The 16,952-nt window shown below is 40.1% G+C and overlaps 1 protein-coding gene across 1 annotated transcript; it reads right to left on the reverse strand.

Moving 5' to 3' along the window:
- Positions 1–3,943: 3,943 nt before the first annotated feature.
- On the reverse strand, positions 3,944–7,987 carry etfbkmt (electron transfer flavoprotein subunit beta lysine methyltransferase). Its single transcript, XM_083973339.1, has 4 exons — positions 7,497–7,987; positions 6,962–7,092; positions 4,745–5,597; positions 3,944–4,319 (listed from the first exon to the last, which is right to left on the reverse strand). Exons 1-3 carry the CDS (start codon positions 7,799–7,801, stop codon positions 5,248–5,250), a joined length of 786 nt encoding a protein of 261 aa, XP_083829465.1. The 5' UTR covers positions 7,802–7,987; the 3' UTR covers positions 3,944–4,319; positions 4,745–5,247.
- Positions 7,988–16,952: the final 8,965 nt, after the last annotated feature.

Here is a 16,952-nt window from a genome sequence, read left to right on the forward strand (position 1 = left end):
CAGAGTTTGTTGGGGGCAATTAGCCCACTGCTTTGGTCAGGTCACCAAAATATAAAATATAAAATACAATATGAAAACAACAGTGGGAAACCTCCAAAAGAATAGAAAAAATGTGCCATCCTGGGGAATGTTAGGATAAATTCAATTTAGACACTGATGATCACCATATATATATATATTTTAGACATTGATTACTACCTCTGATCTATCTTTTATTTAGACACTGATGATTACCTCTGACATATGATTTAGACATTGATCACTACCTCTGATCTAATTGCTGTTCTGACAAACACATACTACCTTATTGATTAAGAAACACGCACAATTAGAAACGCACTGAAGAACACAGAGATTACACAACACTTAACCCTGATCTATGTGAACACAGAAGAAATTGTGCATCACATGTACCTCTTTTATCCCTCTCATATAGGCTAACCCTTTATTGAACTGTGGAAACTTTAACTGAAAAACATCAAGAAGGTCAGGACGTCAGGAGTGCTTCCACATGTTAAGTGTTTTCACAGATTCACTTATTAACCATCCTAGTTGATTTTACTTTATTAGACTAATTAACTTCTTTATTAAGCATATTAAAGGAATATATCCTCTATGTTGATCATTTATTAGGCAGAAAAACCAAAGTTGTTCAAGCAAGCCTTAAGTTACAGCTTTGGTCATTGCTCTGTCTCCCAGAACACTCACGTCCACATGTTGTTTTCGTGAGAAACTGTTAAGTTCGGACACTCTCAAGGTTAAAGGGTAACTTCAGAATGTTCTTCATTAGTAGAGCCATTCACTCTGGTCTCCCTTTGTAACAGATTTATGAGCATCCAGTCTTAGAAAATGATACAAACAGGGAACAAGACGTAGGTAGGTGTCCTTGGAGAGATAGGAGAGCAGGATGCTCTTTCTCATGGGAGACCAGAGGCAGAGTAGGGAGGATTCTTCTCTCTTTCAGGGTGCTGGCTCCAGGAAGATGGATGGTTCGTGTGCCAAGAGGTTGGGACCAACCTGTGCACCAACGAAGGGAGGAACTAAGTCTAAAACCGCGGTTCCTCCCCATCAGTTTTAACCAATAGAAATTAATTAACACACACATAGTGCGAAGAATATTAAGAGCTGTGTAACGTTTTTTTCGTCATTCTTCTCTGGGCGGGTGGTTGCAGCTAACTGCTTGCAGACTGCGATTTCCTTAACAGTGAAGATCCTTGTACAAGTCTTTTGATGATCCAACTTTAATAAATGGTCAACTAGAACGTCGTTGTTTGTCCTCTCTCAAATCAACGAACACGCATTTGTTGTTTTCCTCTTTTTTACAACAACAGTTACTTCAAAACTTCATCAGAAACAGTCATATAGTCTTTGGTTACACAGTCCCGCATAGACACACATGAGTTATATCAAAATTTCCCATTACATAGGATAAGGCCCTTCAAATACATAATGACAATGAACATGACTACTAAACAGCAACATGAAAACTTAGCACTCACCAATGAAATTAAGGCCTAAAGAAAACACAGGTTGACATAATCACATCAAGAGTTTGTTGGGGCAATTAGCCCACTGCTTTGGTCAGGTCACCAAAATATAAAATATAAAATACAATATGAAAACAACAGTGGGAAACCTCCAAAAGAATAGAAAAAAGGTGCCATCCTGGGGAATAAGGATTTGCATTATAACTTCCAGTGTCTGTGTTTATGAACCAGCCTCAGATTGTTTTTTTGTTGCAGAAACAACAACATGAATAGACTAGGAATGACTCACAGTGTTGGTTTTGGGAAGCTGAGAACACACAGTGGGAACACAGGCATAATCATGTTACTGTTTGTGACTGATATATGAGCTGTGGTTTTTCTGAAGATGATTTCTTAATGAGCTGTTTCTCACTTTTCTTTTGCTTTATTGCTGTTGTTACAGAGGTTACTGTGCTCTCAGAGGTTTCACTTTCACTCGCAGATGAGACCACTGCTACACTTACCTCTCATTGCTCTGAGTCACACATCCAATCGTGCGTAATGACGAAGGCAAAACAGCTCATTATGTTGGGGGAGGATCTGTTTTCAATAATTCACATTAGAAAGCAACATTTTTGTGAGCGTCCAGCAAAATTACCCAGTCAACACTAAGCCAATATCAAATTTATAACATGCATGTAAAATAAACAGAGGCAATATATACTATGTGCTTCTTTACTTGTTTGTCCATTTCATAATGAACAGTGTGTGGAGCACCAAACTGACAACTATTTCTACGGCTATGTAATATTTATTGCTGAATTTTGGCTCAATAATCTGGACAAAGCATGTTGTGGAAATTTCCTTTAACTTGTGAGAGAGAAAATCATAAGTCCAGCAAAATTAGGTTTCACTTGAAGTACTTAATTTTATCTTGCAATAGGTGGAGTGTCATACACACAAAGTCTGTATGAGAGTGCACACTGAGATTTGGTTACATCAAATTACATAGGCATGTTGTGGAAATGTTTTACCTGTCCGAGGAGAGTCAAAAAACAAGACCATTGAAACATAAAGCGCAATGATTCTGAGAGGGACACAACCAGGCCTGGAATTTCGTCATTTTAGGGGCAGGGCCACTTGGCCTTTCGTGTTGTCAATTTTTTGAGGGCACAAAGGCCAAAAGCCAGGACAGCAAGGCCATAAAATAAAACAATGATTTTAAATCCACGTCTTTAATGAATTTACTAACTACCGGTATCTGTTAAATTAATACATAAAACGGGCTCAAGCAAACCAGAAATTTTCTACTTTAAATTCATTTATGCATTTAATTTTTTGCACAAGGGTCCAGTCCTATGCAGCTATGTTTTGAAATTCCTATCTTACTTGTTCACTATTGCACTGGGCGATATGAGAAAAAATCCTATCACGATAATTTTTTTCAGTTGACATCAATTTATATCACGATATAGGCTAACTCAAATCACTATTTTGGTCAAGCTTAAATATTCCCTTATTGGCACAAGTGAGATTTGAAGTTATCAGAAGGTTATTTTGTGATTTTTTTTTTTCCTGTCAAAAATTAAACATGACAGATGTAATGATGAACATTATACAACAGTATCATATAAATAAAACTGATGTTAGTATAGTAGCTTGCCTGGGTATGGGCAGTGTTCAGGTCGGCATAGTTGAACTTTACGCCGGAGTGCGGTGCGTTTGTGTCGGTGTGAACACAACAGTGGCTCTGGGCTGAGCAGCAGCAGCAGCAGCAGCAGCAGCAGCAGCAGGAGACCGGCCGCATCATGACCGCATCCGCTTATTGGGTGAACGCGGCCGGACGTCGGTCCGCTCCAGCTGTCTGGTGTCTCCATTGTGAAAGTTTAGCGTTACTTCAGAGTTAATGACGCACCACGCATCTTTTCACGGTCAGCCATCCGAGTTCTCCTTGACTCCTTCACATTTTCTTCCGAGGCAAAACTCTTTTTTTATTTTTTCTATTTTCTACCGGCGGTGTTCCTCTGCTGAGGTGCACAGCTGTAGCAACCCAAACACTTAGCACGTGTTGGCTCTTTTCCAGCCACATGATTGGTTCGGCGGGTGGGGGGTGTTTGATGAAGTCACCTGGTTGGCCGGTGATAGATTGGTCATCAAACTGTTGCTATAGCCGCCCGAGCGGTTTATGCCAGGCTCGAATCAAACCCACCCCTGATGATGCTGCCAGAATGTCATCAAAATACGCATTGTTCTTTCTTAAAAGACGCAGGTGTCAAAGCCGTGTTGACAGGAAAGAGGCAACGGAGAAAACCGCAAAATCTACCGGGGCAGTGCGGGTGGGGCATCAAGGCCACTGTGGCCTTAGGGCAGATATTTTTTTCAAGGGCACAAGGCCAAATCGGACGGGCACGAGGGCCATGGCCCTCGTGGCCCTCGTGAAATTCCTGCGCTGGACACAACACAAACCCACACGGCAGTCTAGTAGCTCAGGGTTGTGCCCACTGAGCAGTGGTTGCAGTCCCTATGCCTCTGGTTATCTCATTCCCAGCCAATAAGATGAGCTCACACAGGTAATAAAACGGATGTGTCCCCAAATGGTGTTAACCCCCCATTTGTTGCTTAACTTTAGGAATTTACAACCTAGATCAGTATCAGACAAGTTTATACCGAGTTCATCCTGTTACCTACATAAAGTTCACCATACCAGATATTCAACACTGATCATTCTAACAGACTTTCCTAGAATAGGCCTCCTCAAAATTTACACCACAGGCACAAGAGCGGGCATCAAACATTGTCCAATAACATTACTGCATTCTTGCAGAATAAACTTGTAACAGATCAATCGTTGCACTTAGGCCCCGTCCAGACGAATCCGTTTTTTTCGAATCCGGATAAATACTTTATTGGATTGGCCTCGCATCCACACGAATCCGGCGTTTTCAGGGGGTGAAAACGGTATTTGAGTTTGAATCATAGACTGTAAAAAAAAAAAAGTTTGAATACAGCGGGGGACTTCTTCTATTGAATTACAGCGGGGACTTCCCGTCTTCTTCAGCTGTTTTAAGTGTTTATGTGTGGCAAGCAGCGCTGCAGCGACACACACACTCCACACACACGCCTGCAGTATGTAGGTACTACAGCGTTTTGGGTCGTTTTCAGGTGATCGTGTGGACGCAGATATTTCTGAAAACGATGCCGTGTTTACGGAGATTTTTTTCAAAACGATTAAGAAAAAGATCGGATTCGGTGAAGCCGCGTATTCGTCTGGACGGGGCCTTAGTGCTCATGACATGTCATTGGGCCATTATAAGATTAACTCATATGTAGAGACAGGAAGACAGCGGTTGTGTTTGTTGTGGTTTTTTCACACCTCAGCGTGTTGACCTCTCGTTGACATCTCACTGAGGTCTTGGATATGGAGACTGCATATTGCCCTATACACAGCAAAAAAGTGCAACTTCCACTTTTCTTTGAAGTTCACCTAAAGTTCATGAGCAAACATCTTCAAAGTTCAACTAAGGGTCATAAACATAAAAAAAATGCCATTACAAGCACTTTAAAAGTAATTGTGTAAGTTGAATAATAATTCTGTATAGATTCCATATTGATGAAGATGTATGCCTTGTCATATTGTCAATTCCACACAGTATTTTGGATAACAAAACATAATGGAAAACACAAAAAGTGAATGATCCTAAATCACTGAGCAACTTATGCAGGTAATTTCATAGAAATGTACATTCATTTAAGAAAGCACAGGAAAAACCCTGTCCTGTTCTTAAAGTTCAGGATGGTAGCGCCAAACACTGCTGCAGGTCAGACCGTAGTTTTCTTCTCGAACAGACTCGGGCAGCTCAAACTGAGCCAGCTGATGTAAGAGCCGTCTGATGCCGTGTCCCTCAAACTGGGCTCTCCCAGGATCTCCGATCAGTACTCGGGTGCCCTGGGTTTTGATGCAGCGGTCCAACCAGCCGTGAAGCCTGGTGGCCAGGGCCTCGTCGTAGAACATGTCACCCAGCAGTATCAGGTCAAAATGCTCCGGCTCTGAACCAATCATGTTTTCAGTCACACAAACGGGCGGCTTCACGCCGTTCAGCTCAGAGTTCATGTGGGCTGCAACAGCTGCAACTGCAACACAAGGCAACACATTCAGTACTTTATGTTCCTCAACACAAGCTGATACAAGTACAGTAGTGTTCTGTTGAATTAACAGATAAATAACATTTCTGACCAAATTACACGGCTATTTGATATCCTTTAACCATAATTGACATTATAAAGACACTGTCCAATAATACATTTTCAAATCTTTTATCATATTATGCAACCTGCTATTTTAAAGACTTAAAATCTCAAACCAGAAGGAAACTATATGACCGTCCTCAAGATGATGGTCAACCCCCCTCCTATTTTTTTTTTTTGGAATGATTTATTTTATTTTATTTTATTTTGTTTACTTAATTTTAGTCTTTTGAAAGGTGTTAGGCCTATGTCATATCTAAGACGTAATAATCTACATCTATTGTGGAATTGGAGAAAATAACTTGTGTCAGCGCGACCTGGCGAAATAATAACAGGAGGGAGGATGATTTGAAACTTGGAAGACTGTTTATAAACTGTGTCCAAGTGTGAGACACATGGTGTATGATTACAGTTACCAAAAATGTTGTTTATACTGCTCTATAAAAGTTAGGATTTGTGGAGTTGAGTTTGTGGTTGTCTTGAGATATTCTGTCACCAGCACTTGTGTTGACCTGACATTGACCTGACGAAGAGCGCACTGCTCGAAACGTTGTCTCCTTTTTTAGTCCTCTAATCAATTTTTGTATGGGAGCTCTGACTGACTGATAAAACTGACTGACTCAGAATAATGTTTCAGCTACTACAGAAAACTTGGCATCAAGACACAACGGGGGGACTTGGAACTAACAATTTCCTCAAGCCCATTGTTATGTGTGTTTCGACTGTTGCCTGGAGTCCTTGAAAAAATAAACAAATTAGGCCAATCTAAACTCAAATCTTTACAAACTGGTGGGAAAACACAATTGACGGACAATTATCCTAGCCTACTTCATAACCTGTTATTTTAAAAAAAGGCAAAATGTAGCACAACGTTACTTTTTTTCCCCGTCTGTGCAACTATAATCTATGTTTGTTCATGAATACTTGTTCAGTGTCGTGCTTTTCTTATTGTCCTGCAGTGTGCCTGTTGTCCTGTTATGTTTTTTTTTTTTTTTTAAAGGAGCACCATGCATACTGCCATGTTCATTTGGATTTATAGAGGCTTACATCTATTTTATTGAAATGTGTTGATGTGGTTTTACATATATTCATTCACAAATACAACACACACTATTAACACAAATACTATTTGTTTTTATTTAACCAGGTATGTCAGTAATATTATGAATAATATTAACAACAATATGAAAAACAATAATAATACATTGTTAATTTAAATCATTCAAAAAAGTTCAAATATTGATACGAACCGGTGTCAATGTCATTGGCCACAACATGAGCAGCCCCACATCGTCTTGCAGCGATGGCCGAGGCTCCACAGCCGCTGCCCAGATCCAGGACTCTCTTACCCAGACACACAGCAGGATTGTCCAACACGTATCTGCAGCAGGAAGTCAAATAAATGAGTTGAGTTGAGATTACTTTATTCATCCCATAGGGCAATTCTGTTTCTACAGCTGATCACCACACCACAATCACATACACAAGCATACATATACAATTGAGGAGGAAAGTGCAAGACAGTGCAAAATTGAGATCAGGTAAGATAAAAGTACAAACGTATAATAAATACATAAGTAGGGCAATATACATAAAAAAAAAACACATTGTCAACAACAGTACTAAATAAACTACAGCTTCAAGCCAGCTGAGCATTCAACAAACTAATGGCAGAAGGCATTAGTTTGTTGAATGCTCAGCTGGCTTATTATAGATAAATGGGACTCAACTACTGCAAAACCACACACACACAAACGATGTCAGCAGTGAAATTAAGAGCCTCGCCTCGACAGGGCCTGACCTCCAGGCCAGTAAATGGCCCAGTAGGGGTCGTCAAAAGGCCACAGCTCTGGTCTCTCTCTCCAGAACCTGCAGCTGGTGGTGAAGAGCCTCAGTCTGAGCTCCGGGGTCAGACTCTGCTCCCCGGACGTCTGCGTGTTCTCCGCAATAAAACTCCTGATGAAGGCGTCGTCGTCGTCGGACTGACCGCTGTCTGAGAAGCACCGCGGGCTGTGTGTCTGCCGAAATGCGCTGGAAAATATTTTCACATAACGACTACAACATCTTGGGGGTTTTAAAAGTCCGAGCATGGTAATGTTTTATTCCCGCACGGACGCAAAACAAGCGCGGGACCAAATGGTCCATCAACCCCTACAGAAACAAGGACAATGCAAACAAGGTTCCGCTCAAAAAGGTGTCGACTACGATATATGCATTTCAGATGCTTGTTTGAATTATCCTAAAAATGTTTGCAATATAAAGATTGATACACCAATAATCTATCGATCAAATATCTTTTTTCTTTTTTTTATAATTAATTTTTTTCTTCTTTAAAAAAAATTATTTAAGCCAGAAAAAAGTCAAATCAATGGTCAATGCACATTTAATAATTTATCAGTCCATCAAAAACAACCTTTAAATTTTTTTTTTTTTTTTTTTTTTACACTTTTTATCAATCAGAGGGATCAGCATGGCCTTAGTAGCCTAATTCTGGGCCCCCTGAAAAAATGACCTTTCATCGCAACTTTTTTCCAGGGCAATGATGATGGTGAGTGACAGTAACAGACAACTTGCCTGTCATTCAAATTTAATGCATCTCCACTATGTCTCTTGTTTCTAATGTTATACCATGCAGGTATGTGAAAATGTCGTGTAGCAAAAGGTGAGCCTCCTGTATTAATTCATTTAGGAGACAGTGCACTTTATTTTTCAAAAACAGGGCGATTCTTTCAGTCAGCACTAGTATCCTGTCTGTGTTACATTAGCTGATGACTTAAGACTGTCTCGAGTTTTCAGTTGAACTATCAATGGAAAATTACATTGTTATATTAGAAAGCTGTCAAACAGTTAAAACAGGTGTCAAACAGATAAAAAAAAGAACATTACTCATAAACATTGAACATAACAATAATGACAGCCCCTTGCTCTCATGAGAAATGGACATGAATTCAGAAATATTTATAGAGAAAGAGAGTCTTGGGCCAAAAATGTTTGGTACACAGGCCTTCTGCTTTAAGTTCTGCCACACAGCTTACTCACAACCAACCAGTGTGGTGACTTTTTTTTTTTTAATTAAAAATGATGTGAAGATTTGAGAACAACTAGGCCTGTAATAAGAATGTTATGCCTCCTTTAAAAATTACATGTGGATTGTTTTAATATCTCAACAATCCAAGTATACTCATTTATTTAGTTTGATGTTCATTACTTTAATGTTGTATTGTTCATTTCACTTGTTTAAAAGGGTTAATGCTTTAAAACTGTGATCCTCTTAGTAGGGCCTCACGAAAAGGGGGGGACCAGAGCGAGCCTGCACGTACGTCATCAGAGGCCGGCGCCACTTGCACCGTGGACTCCTGGTTACTCTAAGGAATAATAAAAATTCCTTTCTTTAATCTGACAATTAGATGGATGGGGGGTCATTAAAAATTATCTAATCTATCTATCTAATTTTATTGAGGTGTTGTTCATGTTACGGTGACTCAGAGCCAGCAAATTGTTCAAGTAACAAGTAAAACATATAGGCTTAAGTGAAGACTATAAGTTAAGGCTTCATCCAAATATGCAGGCCCTTGATTAATTGCCCTCCAATGTATGTGACGCAGGTTGTAATATAAATAGTCGTAAAATACCTCTGGGGGTAAGGGGTGAAACCGCTTTTGGTGGGGAGGAGCTGCATATGATCTTGCAGCCATAGAGACGAGAGGAATGTATGTTGGAGTGAGCTTATCCTTATAAGCCCCTGCCATAACAGTTTGATTCAGTCACTCTCGTTTGTTGCAGTGCATCTCTTTGCATGAAGTTCTTAACTTTTATTTCTTATCTTTTTGTATTGTAAGTGACTCGGGTTGTTCTTGTTTGCTCTCCATCGAAGTGACTAAAGACAACTCTACTTCAGATCCATCTTCTCCAGCGTCTCATTTATGCAATAGGTACATCACGACAAGCTGTGGTATACGCTCATTATACCACAGCAAAGGGGCGTGAAGTGGAGGGACAAAAAACCCCTTAGCGTTATGTAAGGGGGTTTAATATAAACATCTGACTTTAAGCCTCTGACCTGGCATTTAACCTTTGACCTAAGGAAAAACACAGAGTTACATATCACAAAACAAGAGACCAGGCAGGAAAGGAGATCAGATAGCCTACTTCTACTGAGGGCAGCAGTTCTGCCAGACCTCATCCTTATCCTGCCTGAAAGCAGGCTCAAGAACCATAAAACTGGATTTTCTGTCAACACAGTGTGTGTCCACTTTAGGGTGACTCTGACTCTGATAATAATCTCCTCAAGCAGACTTCAGAGAACACCAACTGTGAGACCACTCAGACCTTTACTTGTATGTTATAAGGGCATGTTTGGTAGCCTTTTAAAGTGTACAACCCTAGCTTTCATTTAGACCTAGTTTAGGGCCTATCTAAAAAATATAAAGGTCACATGGTCAAAGGTCAATCAGTCTCAACAACTATTTTTCTACTATTTTCGCTGTATATGCGATGGCCCTGGGTTTGATTCCCATGTCGACAGAGATTGTATGTGTGTGTTGCAATGGAAATTTATATGTTTATGACCCTTGGATGAACTTCGAAGATGTTCTGTCTATGAACCTTTAGATGAACTTTGGGAAAAAGGGTAAGTTCCACTCTTGCACTCCTTGTTCCTGGTATCACAGGAATCGCATCTGCTCTTACTTCCTCTTTCATACATATGTTAATCTTACAGTAGCCGGATACGTCATAAATGTTAAACATAACCTTGTACTGCGATTGGTCTGGTGCAAACTTACTCTGCAAGATGGCAACAATGTTATTGGACATGTTTAATGCTGCCTCCTAAGAGGAGCACATGGCACTTTCATAAAGATTTTTGTGTGTACAGTCAATCTCTTTCAAAATAAAATAAAGTACTTTAAGTGAAATCTCTTCTTGGCTGGACTCGTGATTTTCTCCCTCACAAGTTAAAGGAAAGTTCCTTCCTGTAGCAGACGGGTCACCCAGTCACAGTGGGGACTAGTGCCTGAGGCTATAATTACACACAGGACCCCTTTATGTTCTCATGTGTGTAAAGATATTGTTTCTTGATGGAGTAGGAGGAGTCCTAATGGATAGTTTTCTTCTTGTCATTTTTAAAGTTATTGTTTACCCAGAGCTGACCCCCATGGCTTGCCTGGACCAGCACCACCACAGATCTGCTCAGGGATTGTTTGACAGATAGCTGCTGTCTCTCATGGCCAGTGGATGTGGTGACTTGATTTCAGATGGGATGTGCAACTTTGAGCCACTACCAACTGCTACTTCCCCACCCCAATGCCACTCCACTCCATAACCCCCCAATCCATGAGTGTGGCAAGACTGCAGCAATGTGTTCACATTCTGCAGAAAGGAGCTCAGGTACACACAGACCTTCACTTTATGATGCAGACATCTCTTCTGGATTTTAACACTTGAAAAGCATTTTAAATTGGTCAGATGTTCAGATTTTTTAAAGATATCCTGCTGCTTAGACAGGAAGATGACTTATATCAGAGTTGAAGACATTATCCAAGTGGCGTGACTACATCTGACACACTCAGTAGATAAGGACTTGCGAAAGTGTGGCTTTTTTGTACATCGTGCAGACTCCCCTCTTATGAAATTCTGTGAACATGCACTATTAAGCAAAATGAAAGGGAATGAAAATGAAATAAATGATGTGACAAACTACACTGTTGCTCATAAAGTTGGAATAATTTTGTTTTAAGACAATGTCTTCTTTTATTCCTATTATTAAGGTTAATTTTCATAGTGATATGTTTGGAAGAGATTGATCAATAAAGTTTGGAGACGATATACACTTTATCTATTAAGAATAAATCACATTGTCACAATCATTTCACGAGGCAACTGTTGCAACACTTTGTTGCAACAGAATGTCTCATCATTACAATATAAACAGTGATTTCTACACCTCCCCCAGCAGATGCTGTAAACTTTGTTGTCATTGTGAGTTTTTCTTTTAAGGCTAAGGTTAAATCTTCACAGATTGTTGTGCCTCTTCACTTCACTCACCAATCGAAGCATGTTAGGGGGCAGGGGCTGCATGCGTCTGCAGCCCCTGTCCAGCATGTAAACAGCACCTATAACTCACCTTATGCTCCTCCTGCCCCTCTTGGACCACTCACATCACGTCCTCTAGTAAAAGCAACATTTCTTCTAACAGGATCACCACACAACACTCATCATCTGTGATATCAGTTGAGTGAAACACTCCACAACAACCCCATTTACTTTGGTAAAGCTTGTCTGTGCCCTCCTCTCCCACATCTCAGGAGTTTAAATGAAGAAATTGAAGTAATTTAGCATAGTGATTCTAGAAATACTTCCAACAGGAGTCCATAAAGGATCCCCAGGGAAAACTGCTAAATGTACTTCTTTGAATTTTGCAAAATAGCATTCATTAAGGGAATTTAGTTTGGAGGGCTCTTCAAGTAGCAAACATAAAACTGTCTGGGAACTGATTACAATGGAATAAACAACACAGAATTAAGAGATGACAAGCAAAATAATCTTGGTAAGATATATGGACGATGACCATAAATTCATAAAATGGAAGGTGATGTGATGCAGACGCCACATTTAAACAGGAGAAAATACTTTTATTCAGTACAGTTAACGTGTTGTAGCTCCCCCTGTTGTTCAGTCTGGTTATTTTGAATGAATGAGTCTGTGATTGTGTGTGTGTGTGTGTGTGTGTGTGTGTGTGTGTGTGTGTGTGTGTGTGTGTGTGTGTGTGTGTGTGTGTGTGGAGCAGTGGAGTCACGTTTATGAAGGCTTTTTCATTAAAAAAAAAAAGTTCTTAAAATGTTCTCATCCAATTAATCATCACTCTTATCACATTGCGTTTTATAAAGCAAAACTTTGCTTTTTTCCAACATGTGAAGGCTGAAACAACACTCTGATGTTTGGGGAGAGACCGTCTTACTGTAACACATCCTCCTGATGTCAGAAGATGAAGAGTGAAAGTACAGATTGAACACTATCTGCACTAGCTTAATTGAGATATTAAAATTATAAATTATCTGTGTTCACTTTTTCAAAGTTAATTATTCATTTCTTATGGTCCCTTGATTTTTTGGGAACTTAATCCACTTCACACTACATGTTGGACTGTATATTTCTTACCCGTGAACTCAATGTACATTTTTTCACTAAGCTGATGTGCTCTACTCTGACTCACCTCACGCCACTGGAAGTCAGAAAGTGTATCAATTCATCTACATCTCCTTGTTTCCGCTATAATTATACGTAGCTCTTACCTGGAAATCTTAGACGCTATACTAAGATATCAATTCTCCTTTAAGAAATTACAGGAAACCATAGGAAACTATCCCGTATGAGTCATATAAGAGGGTTATATTTTCATCTTCGTGTGTGCAGCTCAGTAATTGGATGACAGGGCTGTAGCCTCATGATAGTGAGGTCATGAGTCATTTGCCCTCTCCCTGATCCACAACTATCTCCACATCTTTACACCAATGAAACATGACTTTCCCACTCCAATAGCAGATTCTCTTGGTCTCTGAGCGGGTTTGGCTCAGTTGATTATATGCACAGCAGGCCGCCAGCAGAAAAAAAAACTTGCCAGGAAATATCAGAAAACATCATTTATTTAGAGAGCTTACTCTTTGATTAATACAGATCAAAACAATGAGCTGTACAGGATTGATTTTCCTCCTTTGAATTATTGCTGCATGCGATGGGTGCCATAATAATATATGCTCCATCTGGATTTTCCATTCACAGACAATGCCAAAGGAGTGATCATATTAACACAACGGTATGCTTTACTGTCAAGGGAAACTACACAGTTCTATCTCTTAGCCGTTCTCGTATTACAAACAACTCACTTGTATTGCAGTTATGCAAATAGCCCAATTAATATGCTTCTGAGGAATAAAGCTTTGTGCAAGAGTGAGCTCAATAATATCCTCTGAAGAATGAGTGGTACTTCTGTTTTCATATAAGAGGGAAGAACACTCAATGCAGTGTTTTCTCTTGGTCATGATTTTGTTGACAAAGATTCACGGGAGCAAGAAATAATAACTAACCCTCCTGATTTTCTCAGTATTTATCTTTTCTCCTCCTCTTGTGTTTACGTAAATGATTTTTTAGCATTTGCTGGGTGAAATTAAATTACATTATTTCCTGAAATCGTGAAAATGTGTTGTTCTTTGCCCGACTGAAATGTCAGCTTGTGAGCAGATGATGGCGCGGGGAACACATAAATGAATGATAGATGACGGCCATCTGTGGCAAGGTAGTGTGCGGGTGAGCTGTCATGTCTGCAACAGATAGATAGATAGATAGATAGATAGATAGATAGATAGATAGATAGATAGATAGATAGATAGATAGATAGATAGATAGATAGATAGATAGATAGATAGATAGATAGATAGATAGATAGATAGATAGATAGATAGATTTTTTTAAACATTGTAAAGCACTTTGTGTTACATTTTTATATGTATGAAAAGTGCTATATAAATAAATAAAGTTTGAAGATAGATAGATAGATAGATAGATAGATAGATAGATAGTGTGGTATATTGATGTGTTGATGAAAAGAAGGGATCACCGCCGACACGTCTTCACTTGCATTCAAAAAGTAGTTTATTAACAAGAAGAAGAGCAGTGCACAAAAAATGTCGAATCTTGGAGCATCTCATGGTGCCAATGTGAGATCTCTCTCTATGGCTCAAAACCACAATCTTTATATACTTTCTAACTCCAAAACTACACCTTCTCCCAACATAAGGATATAGCTTTCCATATTAGGCATTAACTGTTCAACATTAACGGAAGCATTCTGTAAATCCAAACAATAGCTGTATCTGTCTAACATACACAGTTCATGTATTGTGTTCATAAACACAAGACAGGATCTAACCTATATATAATTTTACGACCTTGAGTTCATGCTTCGGACAAGGCTGAACATCAGTTTAAGGCTCTGAACAACAAAAACACATTCTCCGCGGGTACCTCTCACATGGGTCACTCATGCCTCATCTATTACTGTTACTAAACACTTACACTTTCCTTCAGTTCCAAGAAAGAGAGAAGAACATAATACATGATGTTAAAGCAATAAGTTCAGGTTGATAATACACTACAATAGATAGATAGATAGATAGATAGATAGATAGATAGATAGATAGATAGATAGATAGATAGATAGATAGATAACTTTTCATTCATTCAAGAAAACTACTCTCTACTCTGTCCCCCATACAAACAAGCAAGTACACACCATGTCAGCAGCTCTTTGAATCAGGAGATCATTCTCTTTTCATGGGAACAGCATGAGATAATCAATATTCCCTCACACGCTCAGCTGCATGTGTGGTGCATGACAGCCCATGTGTTTGTTTGTGTTTGTGTCGGTGCAGCTGCATATGTATTTAGCAGGTGACTGACGGGCAGATCACAGCATTAAGTATTATAATACACAGGATGTAAAATCTTATTAAATCAGGTCACAGACGTGCTGATTGACAGCTGAGCTGCCTCCAAACAGGAATACACAGTCCTCAGCAGATAGACAATAGTCCCTCTCATCCATGCTCTTGTCTATAGAAAACAGACAAAGCCCAGCCAGAAGAAGAAAGTGTCACTGATAAAAACCCATTATCTGTTTAATTAGCTTTCTTTGTAACGAGCAAAGAAATTAGCTGCTCTTCATGTCTGAGGTTTTGTAGATTATCACCAAATAATCACTTCAATATTTTTTTGCAACAGAAGTGCAGTTTGTCATGTTTTTGATTCAGAGCTTTGGGCTGACTTGAAACCATTTGCAGATGGTGGCTAGACATTGTTGAAGTTGTCAGATGGAGGAAGAGTCCCAGTGGAGCAGTGTGCGTGCGTTTGTGTGTCTGTCTCTGTGTGTGCATGGTGAAGGCTTTGCAATGCCAGCCACGGTAACACACAGCTTGCAGGGAAATGAGACCAAACAGACGCATAGTCAGAGGGGAGTGTGACGGGTGAGAGAAAAGAGGGTAGTTTAAGGTATAAAGAGAGTAAAGGAGCACTCGTCTGTTATATCAAAACTCACCTCTATTAGAAAGTGTTTTGGTGCAATACACTCAGTTGAAGCGACGACTCCCCTGAGAGTCGCACACTCATAAAAATGTCATCACAAAACAGTACAAAACAGGTTGTTTCCTCTGAAAAGGCTTGCATTTCAGAGGCAGCTGTAAGATGTGAAGCAGGAGGAGTCAGCAGGGCTCCCCAGTGGACACACTTACAGGAGATCAGGGGTAGTGGTGGTTGTGGAGGTAGTAGGGGAGGGAGCACATGCAGGCAGCAGACTCCTCTCTCTAAATACTCCCCGTGTCAACCAGTTTGAATCACCAGCAGGCGGCCATGTCTCACATCCCAGGAGAGCATTTGGTGGAGCGGGTCACTGCTCGGCGCGCTGCTTGATCTGAGGGGGATTGTTGTTTGTTCTGGAGGAGAAATTAGACATATCGCGGTGGGGAGGATTCCCAGGTAGTTCAAGGTTAAAGCAGAGCTACAGCAGCAGCACGGCGGCTCGTGTGCAGGCGACATGCAGAGACGTGTGACTTGGTGCTCTGTTGTGTTTTTGACAAGAAATGTGAGCTGCTAAGAAAGTCAGGAGAGTGTTGACAATGCAATTAGACACACACACACGGGTAGGAAATTATTTCTGGTCATTTTGCTTTGTGATTTTAATTTGCCCTTTCGCTGCTAGAGGTTGGGCAACACCTCCCAGAGATACCATTAAATACATTAATCTGAATAAAGCACACACACCTTTATTTAGAAAACAAGTCCCTTTCAGTCCCTCTGAGATGATAAAGAACCATGAACCCCATACAACCAGAGGAGCTGAGAGAAGAGCATGCACATAGTTAGCTCTGCTCCTCTGCAGCCATGGCAATATGTTTTATCTCTTTTTCTATGCCACATTTTGAAACCCGTACACCGTGGAGATACTGGCAGGGCATGATGTTCGCCTCACTTCAGTGGGAACTCATCATTACCTCCGGCATGCTGTGACACAGGAATTGTCTTAAAGATCATCCTTTACCAGGAGGCAGAGGAGCGCCGGAGGGCTGAAAAAGACACTACTGTGTGTGCACACCAAACAAGCCATGCAATCTACTAGAATAGAATAGAATAAAGTCTTGTTCAGCCCGAGCAGGAAATGTCCACAAGCTGCTTCACATCACATCAGCAACA

Source organism: Trachurus trachurus (assembly GCF_905171665.1).
Source record: "Trachurus trachurus genome assembly, chromosome: 6".
NCBI lineage: Eukaryota > Metazoa > Chordata > Actinopteri > Carangiformes > Carangidae > Trachurus > Trachurus trachurus.

Coding starts and splice junctions, on each gene's coding strand:
- etfbkmt (XM_083973339.1), bottom strand. CDS start 7,801: ATGCTCGGACTTTTAAAACCCCCAAGATGTTGTAGTCGTTATGTGAAA. Junction 7,093..7,496: donor GGAGGTCAGGCCCTGTCGAG/GCGAGGCTCTTA, acceptor TTCCTGCTGCAG/ATACGTGTTGGACAATCCTG. Junction 5,598..6,961: donor GGCCAATGACATTGACACCG/GTTCGTATCAAT, acceptor CTTGTGTTGCAG/TTGCAGCTGTTGCAGCCCAC.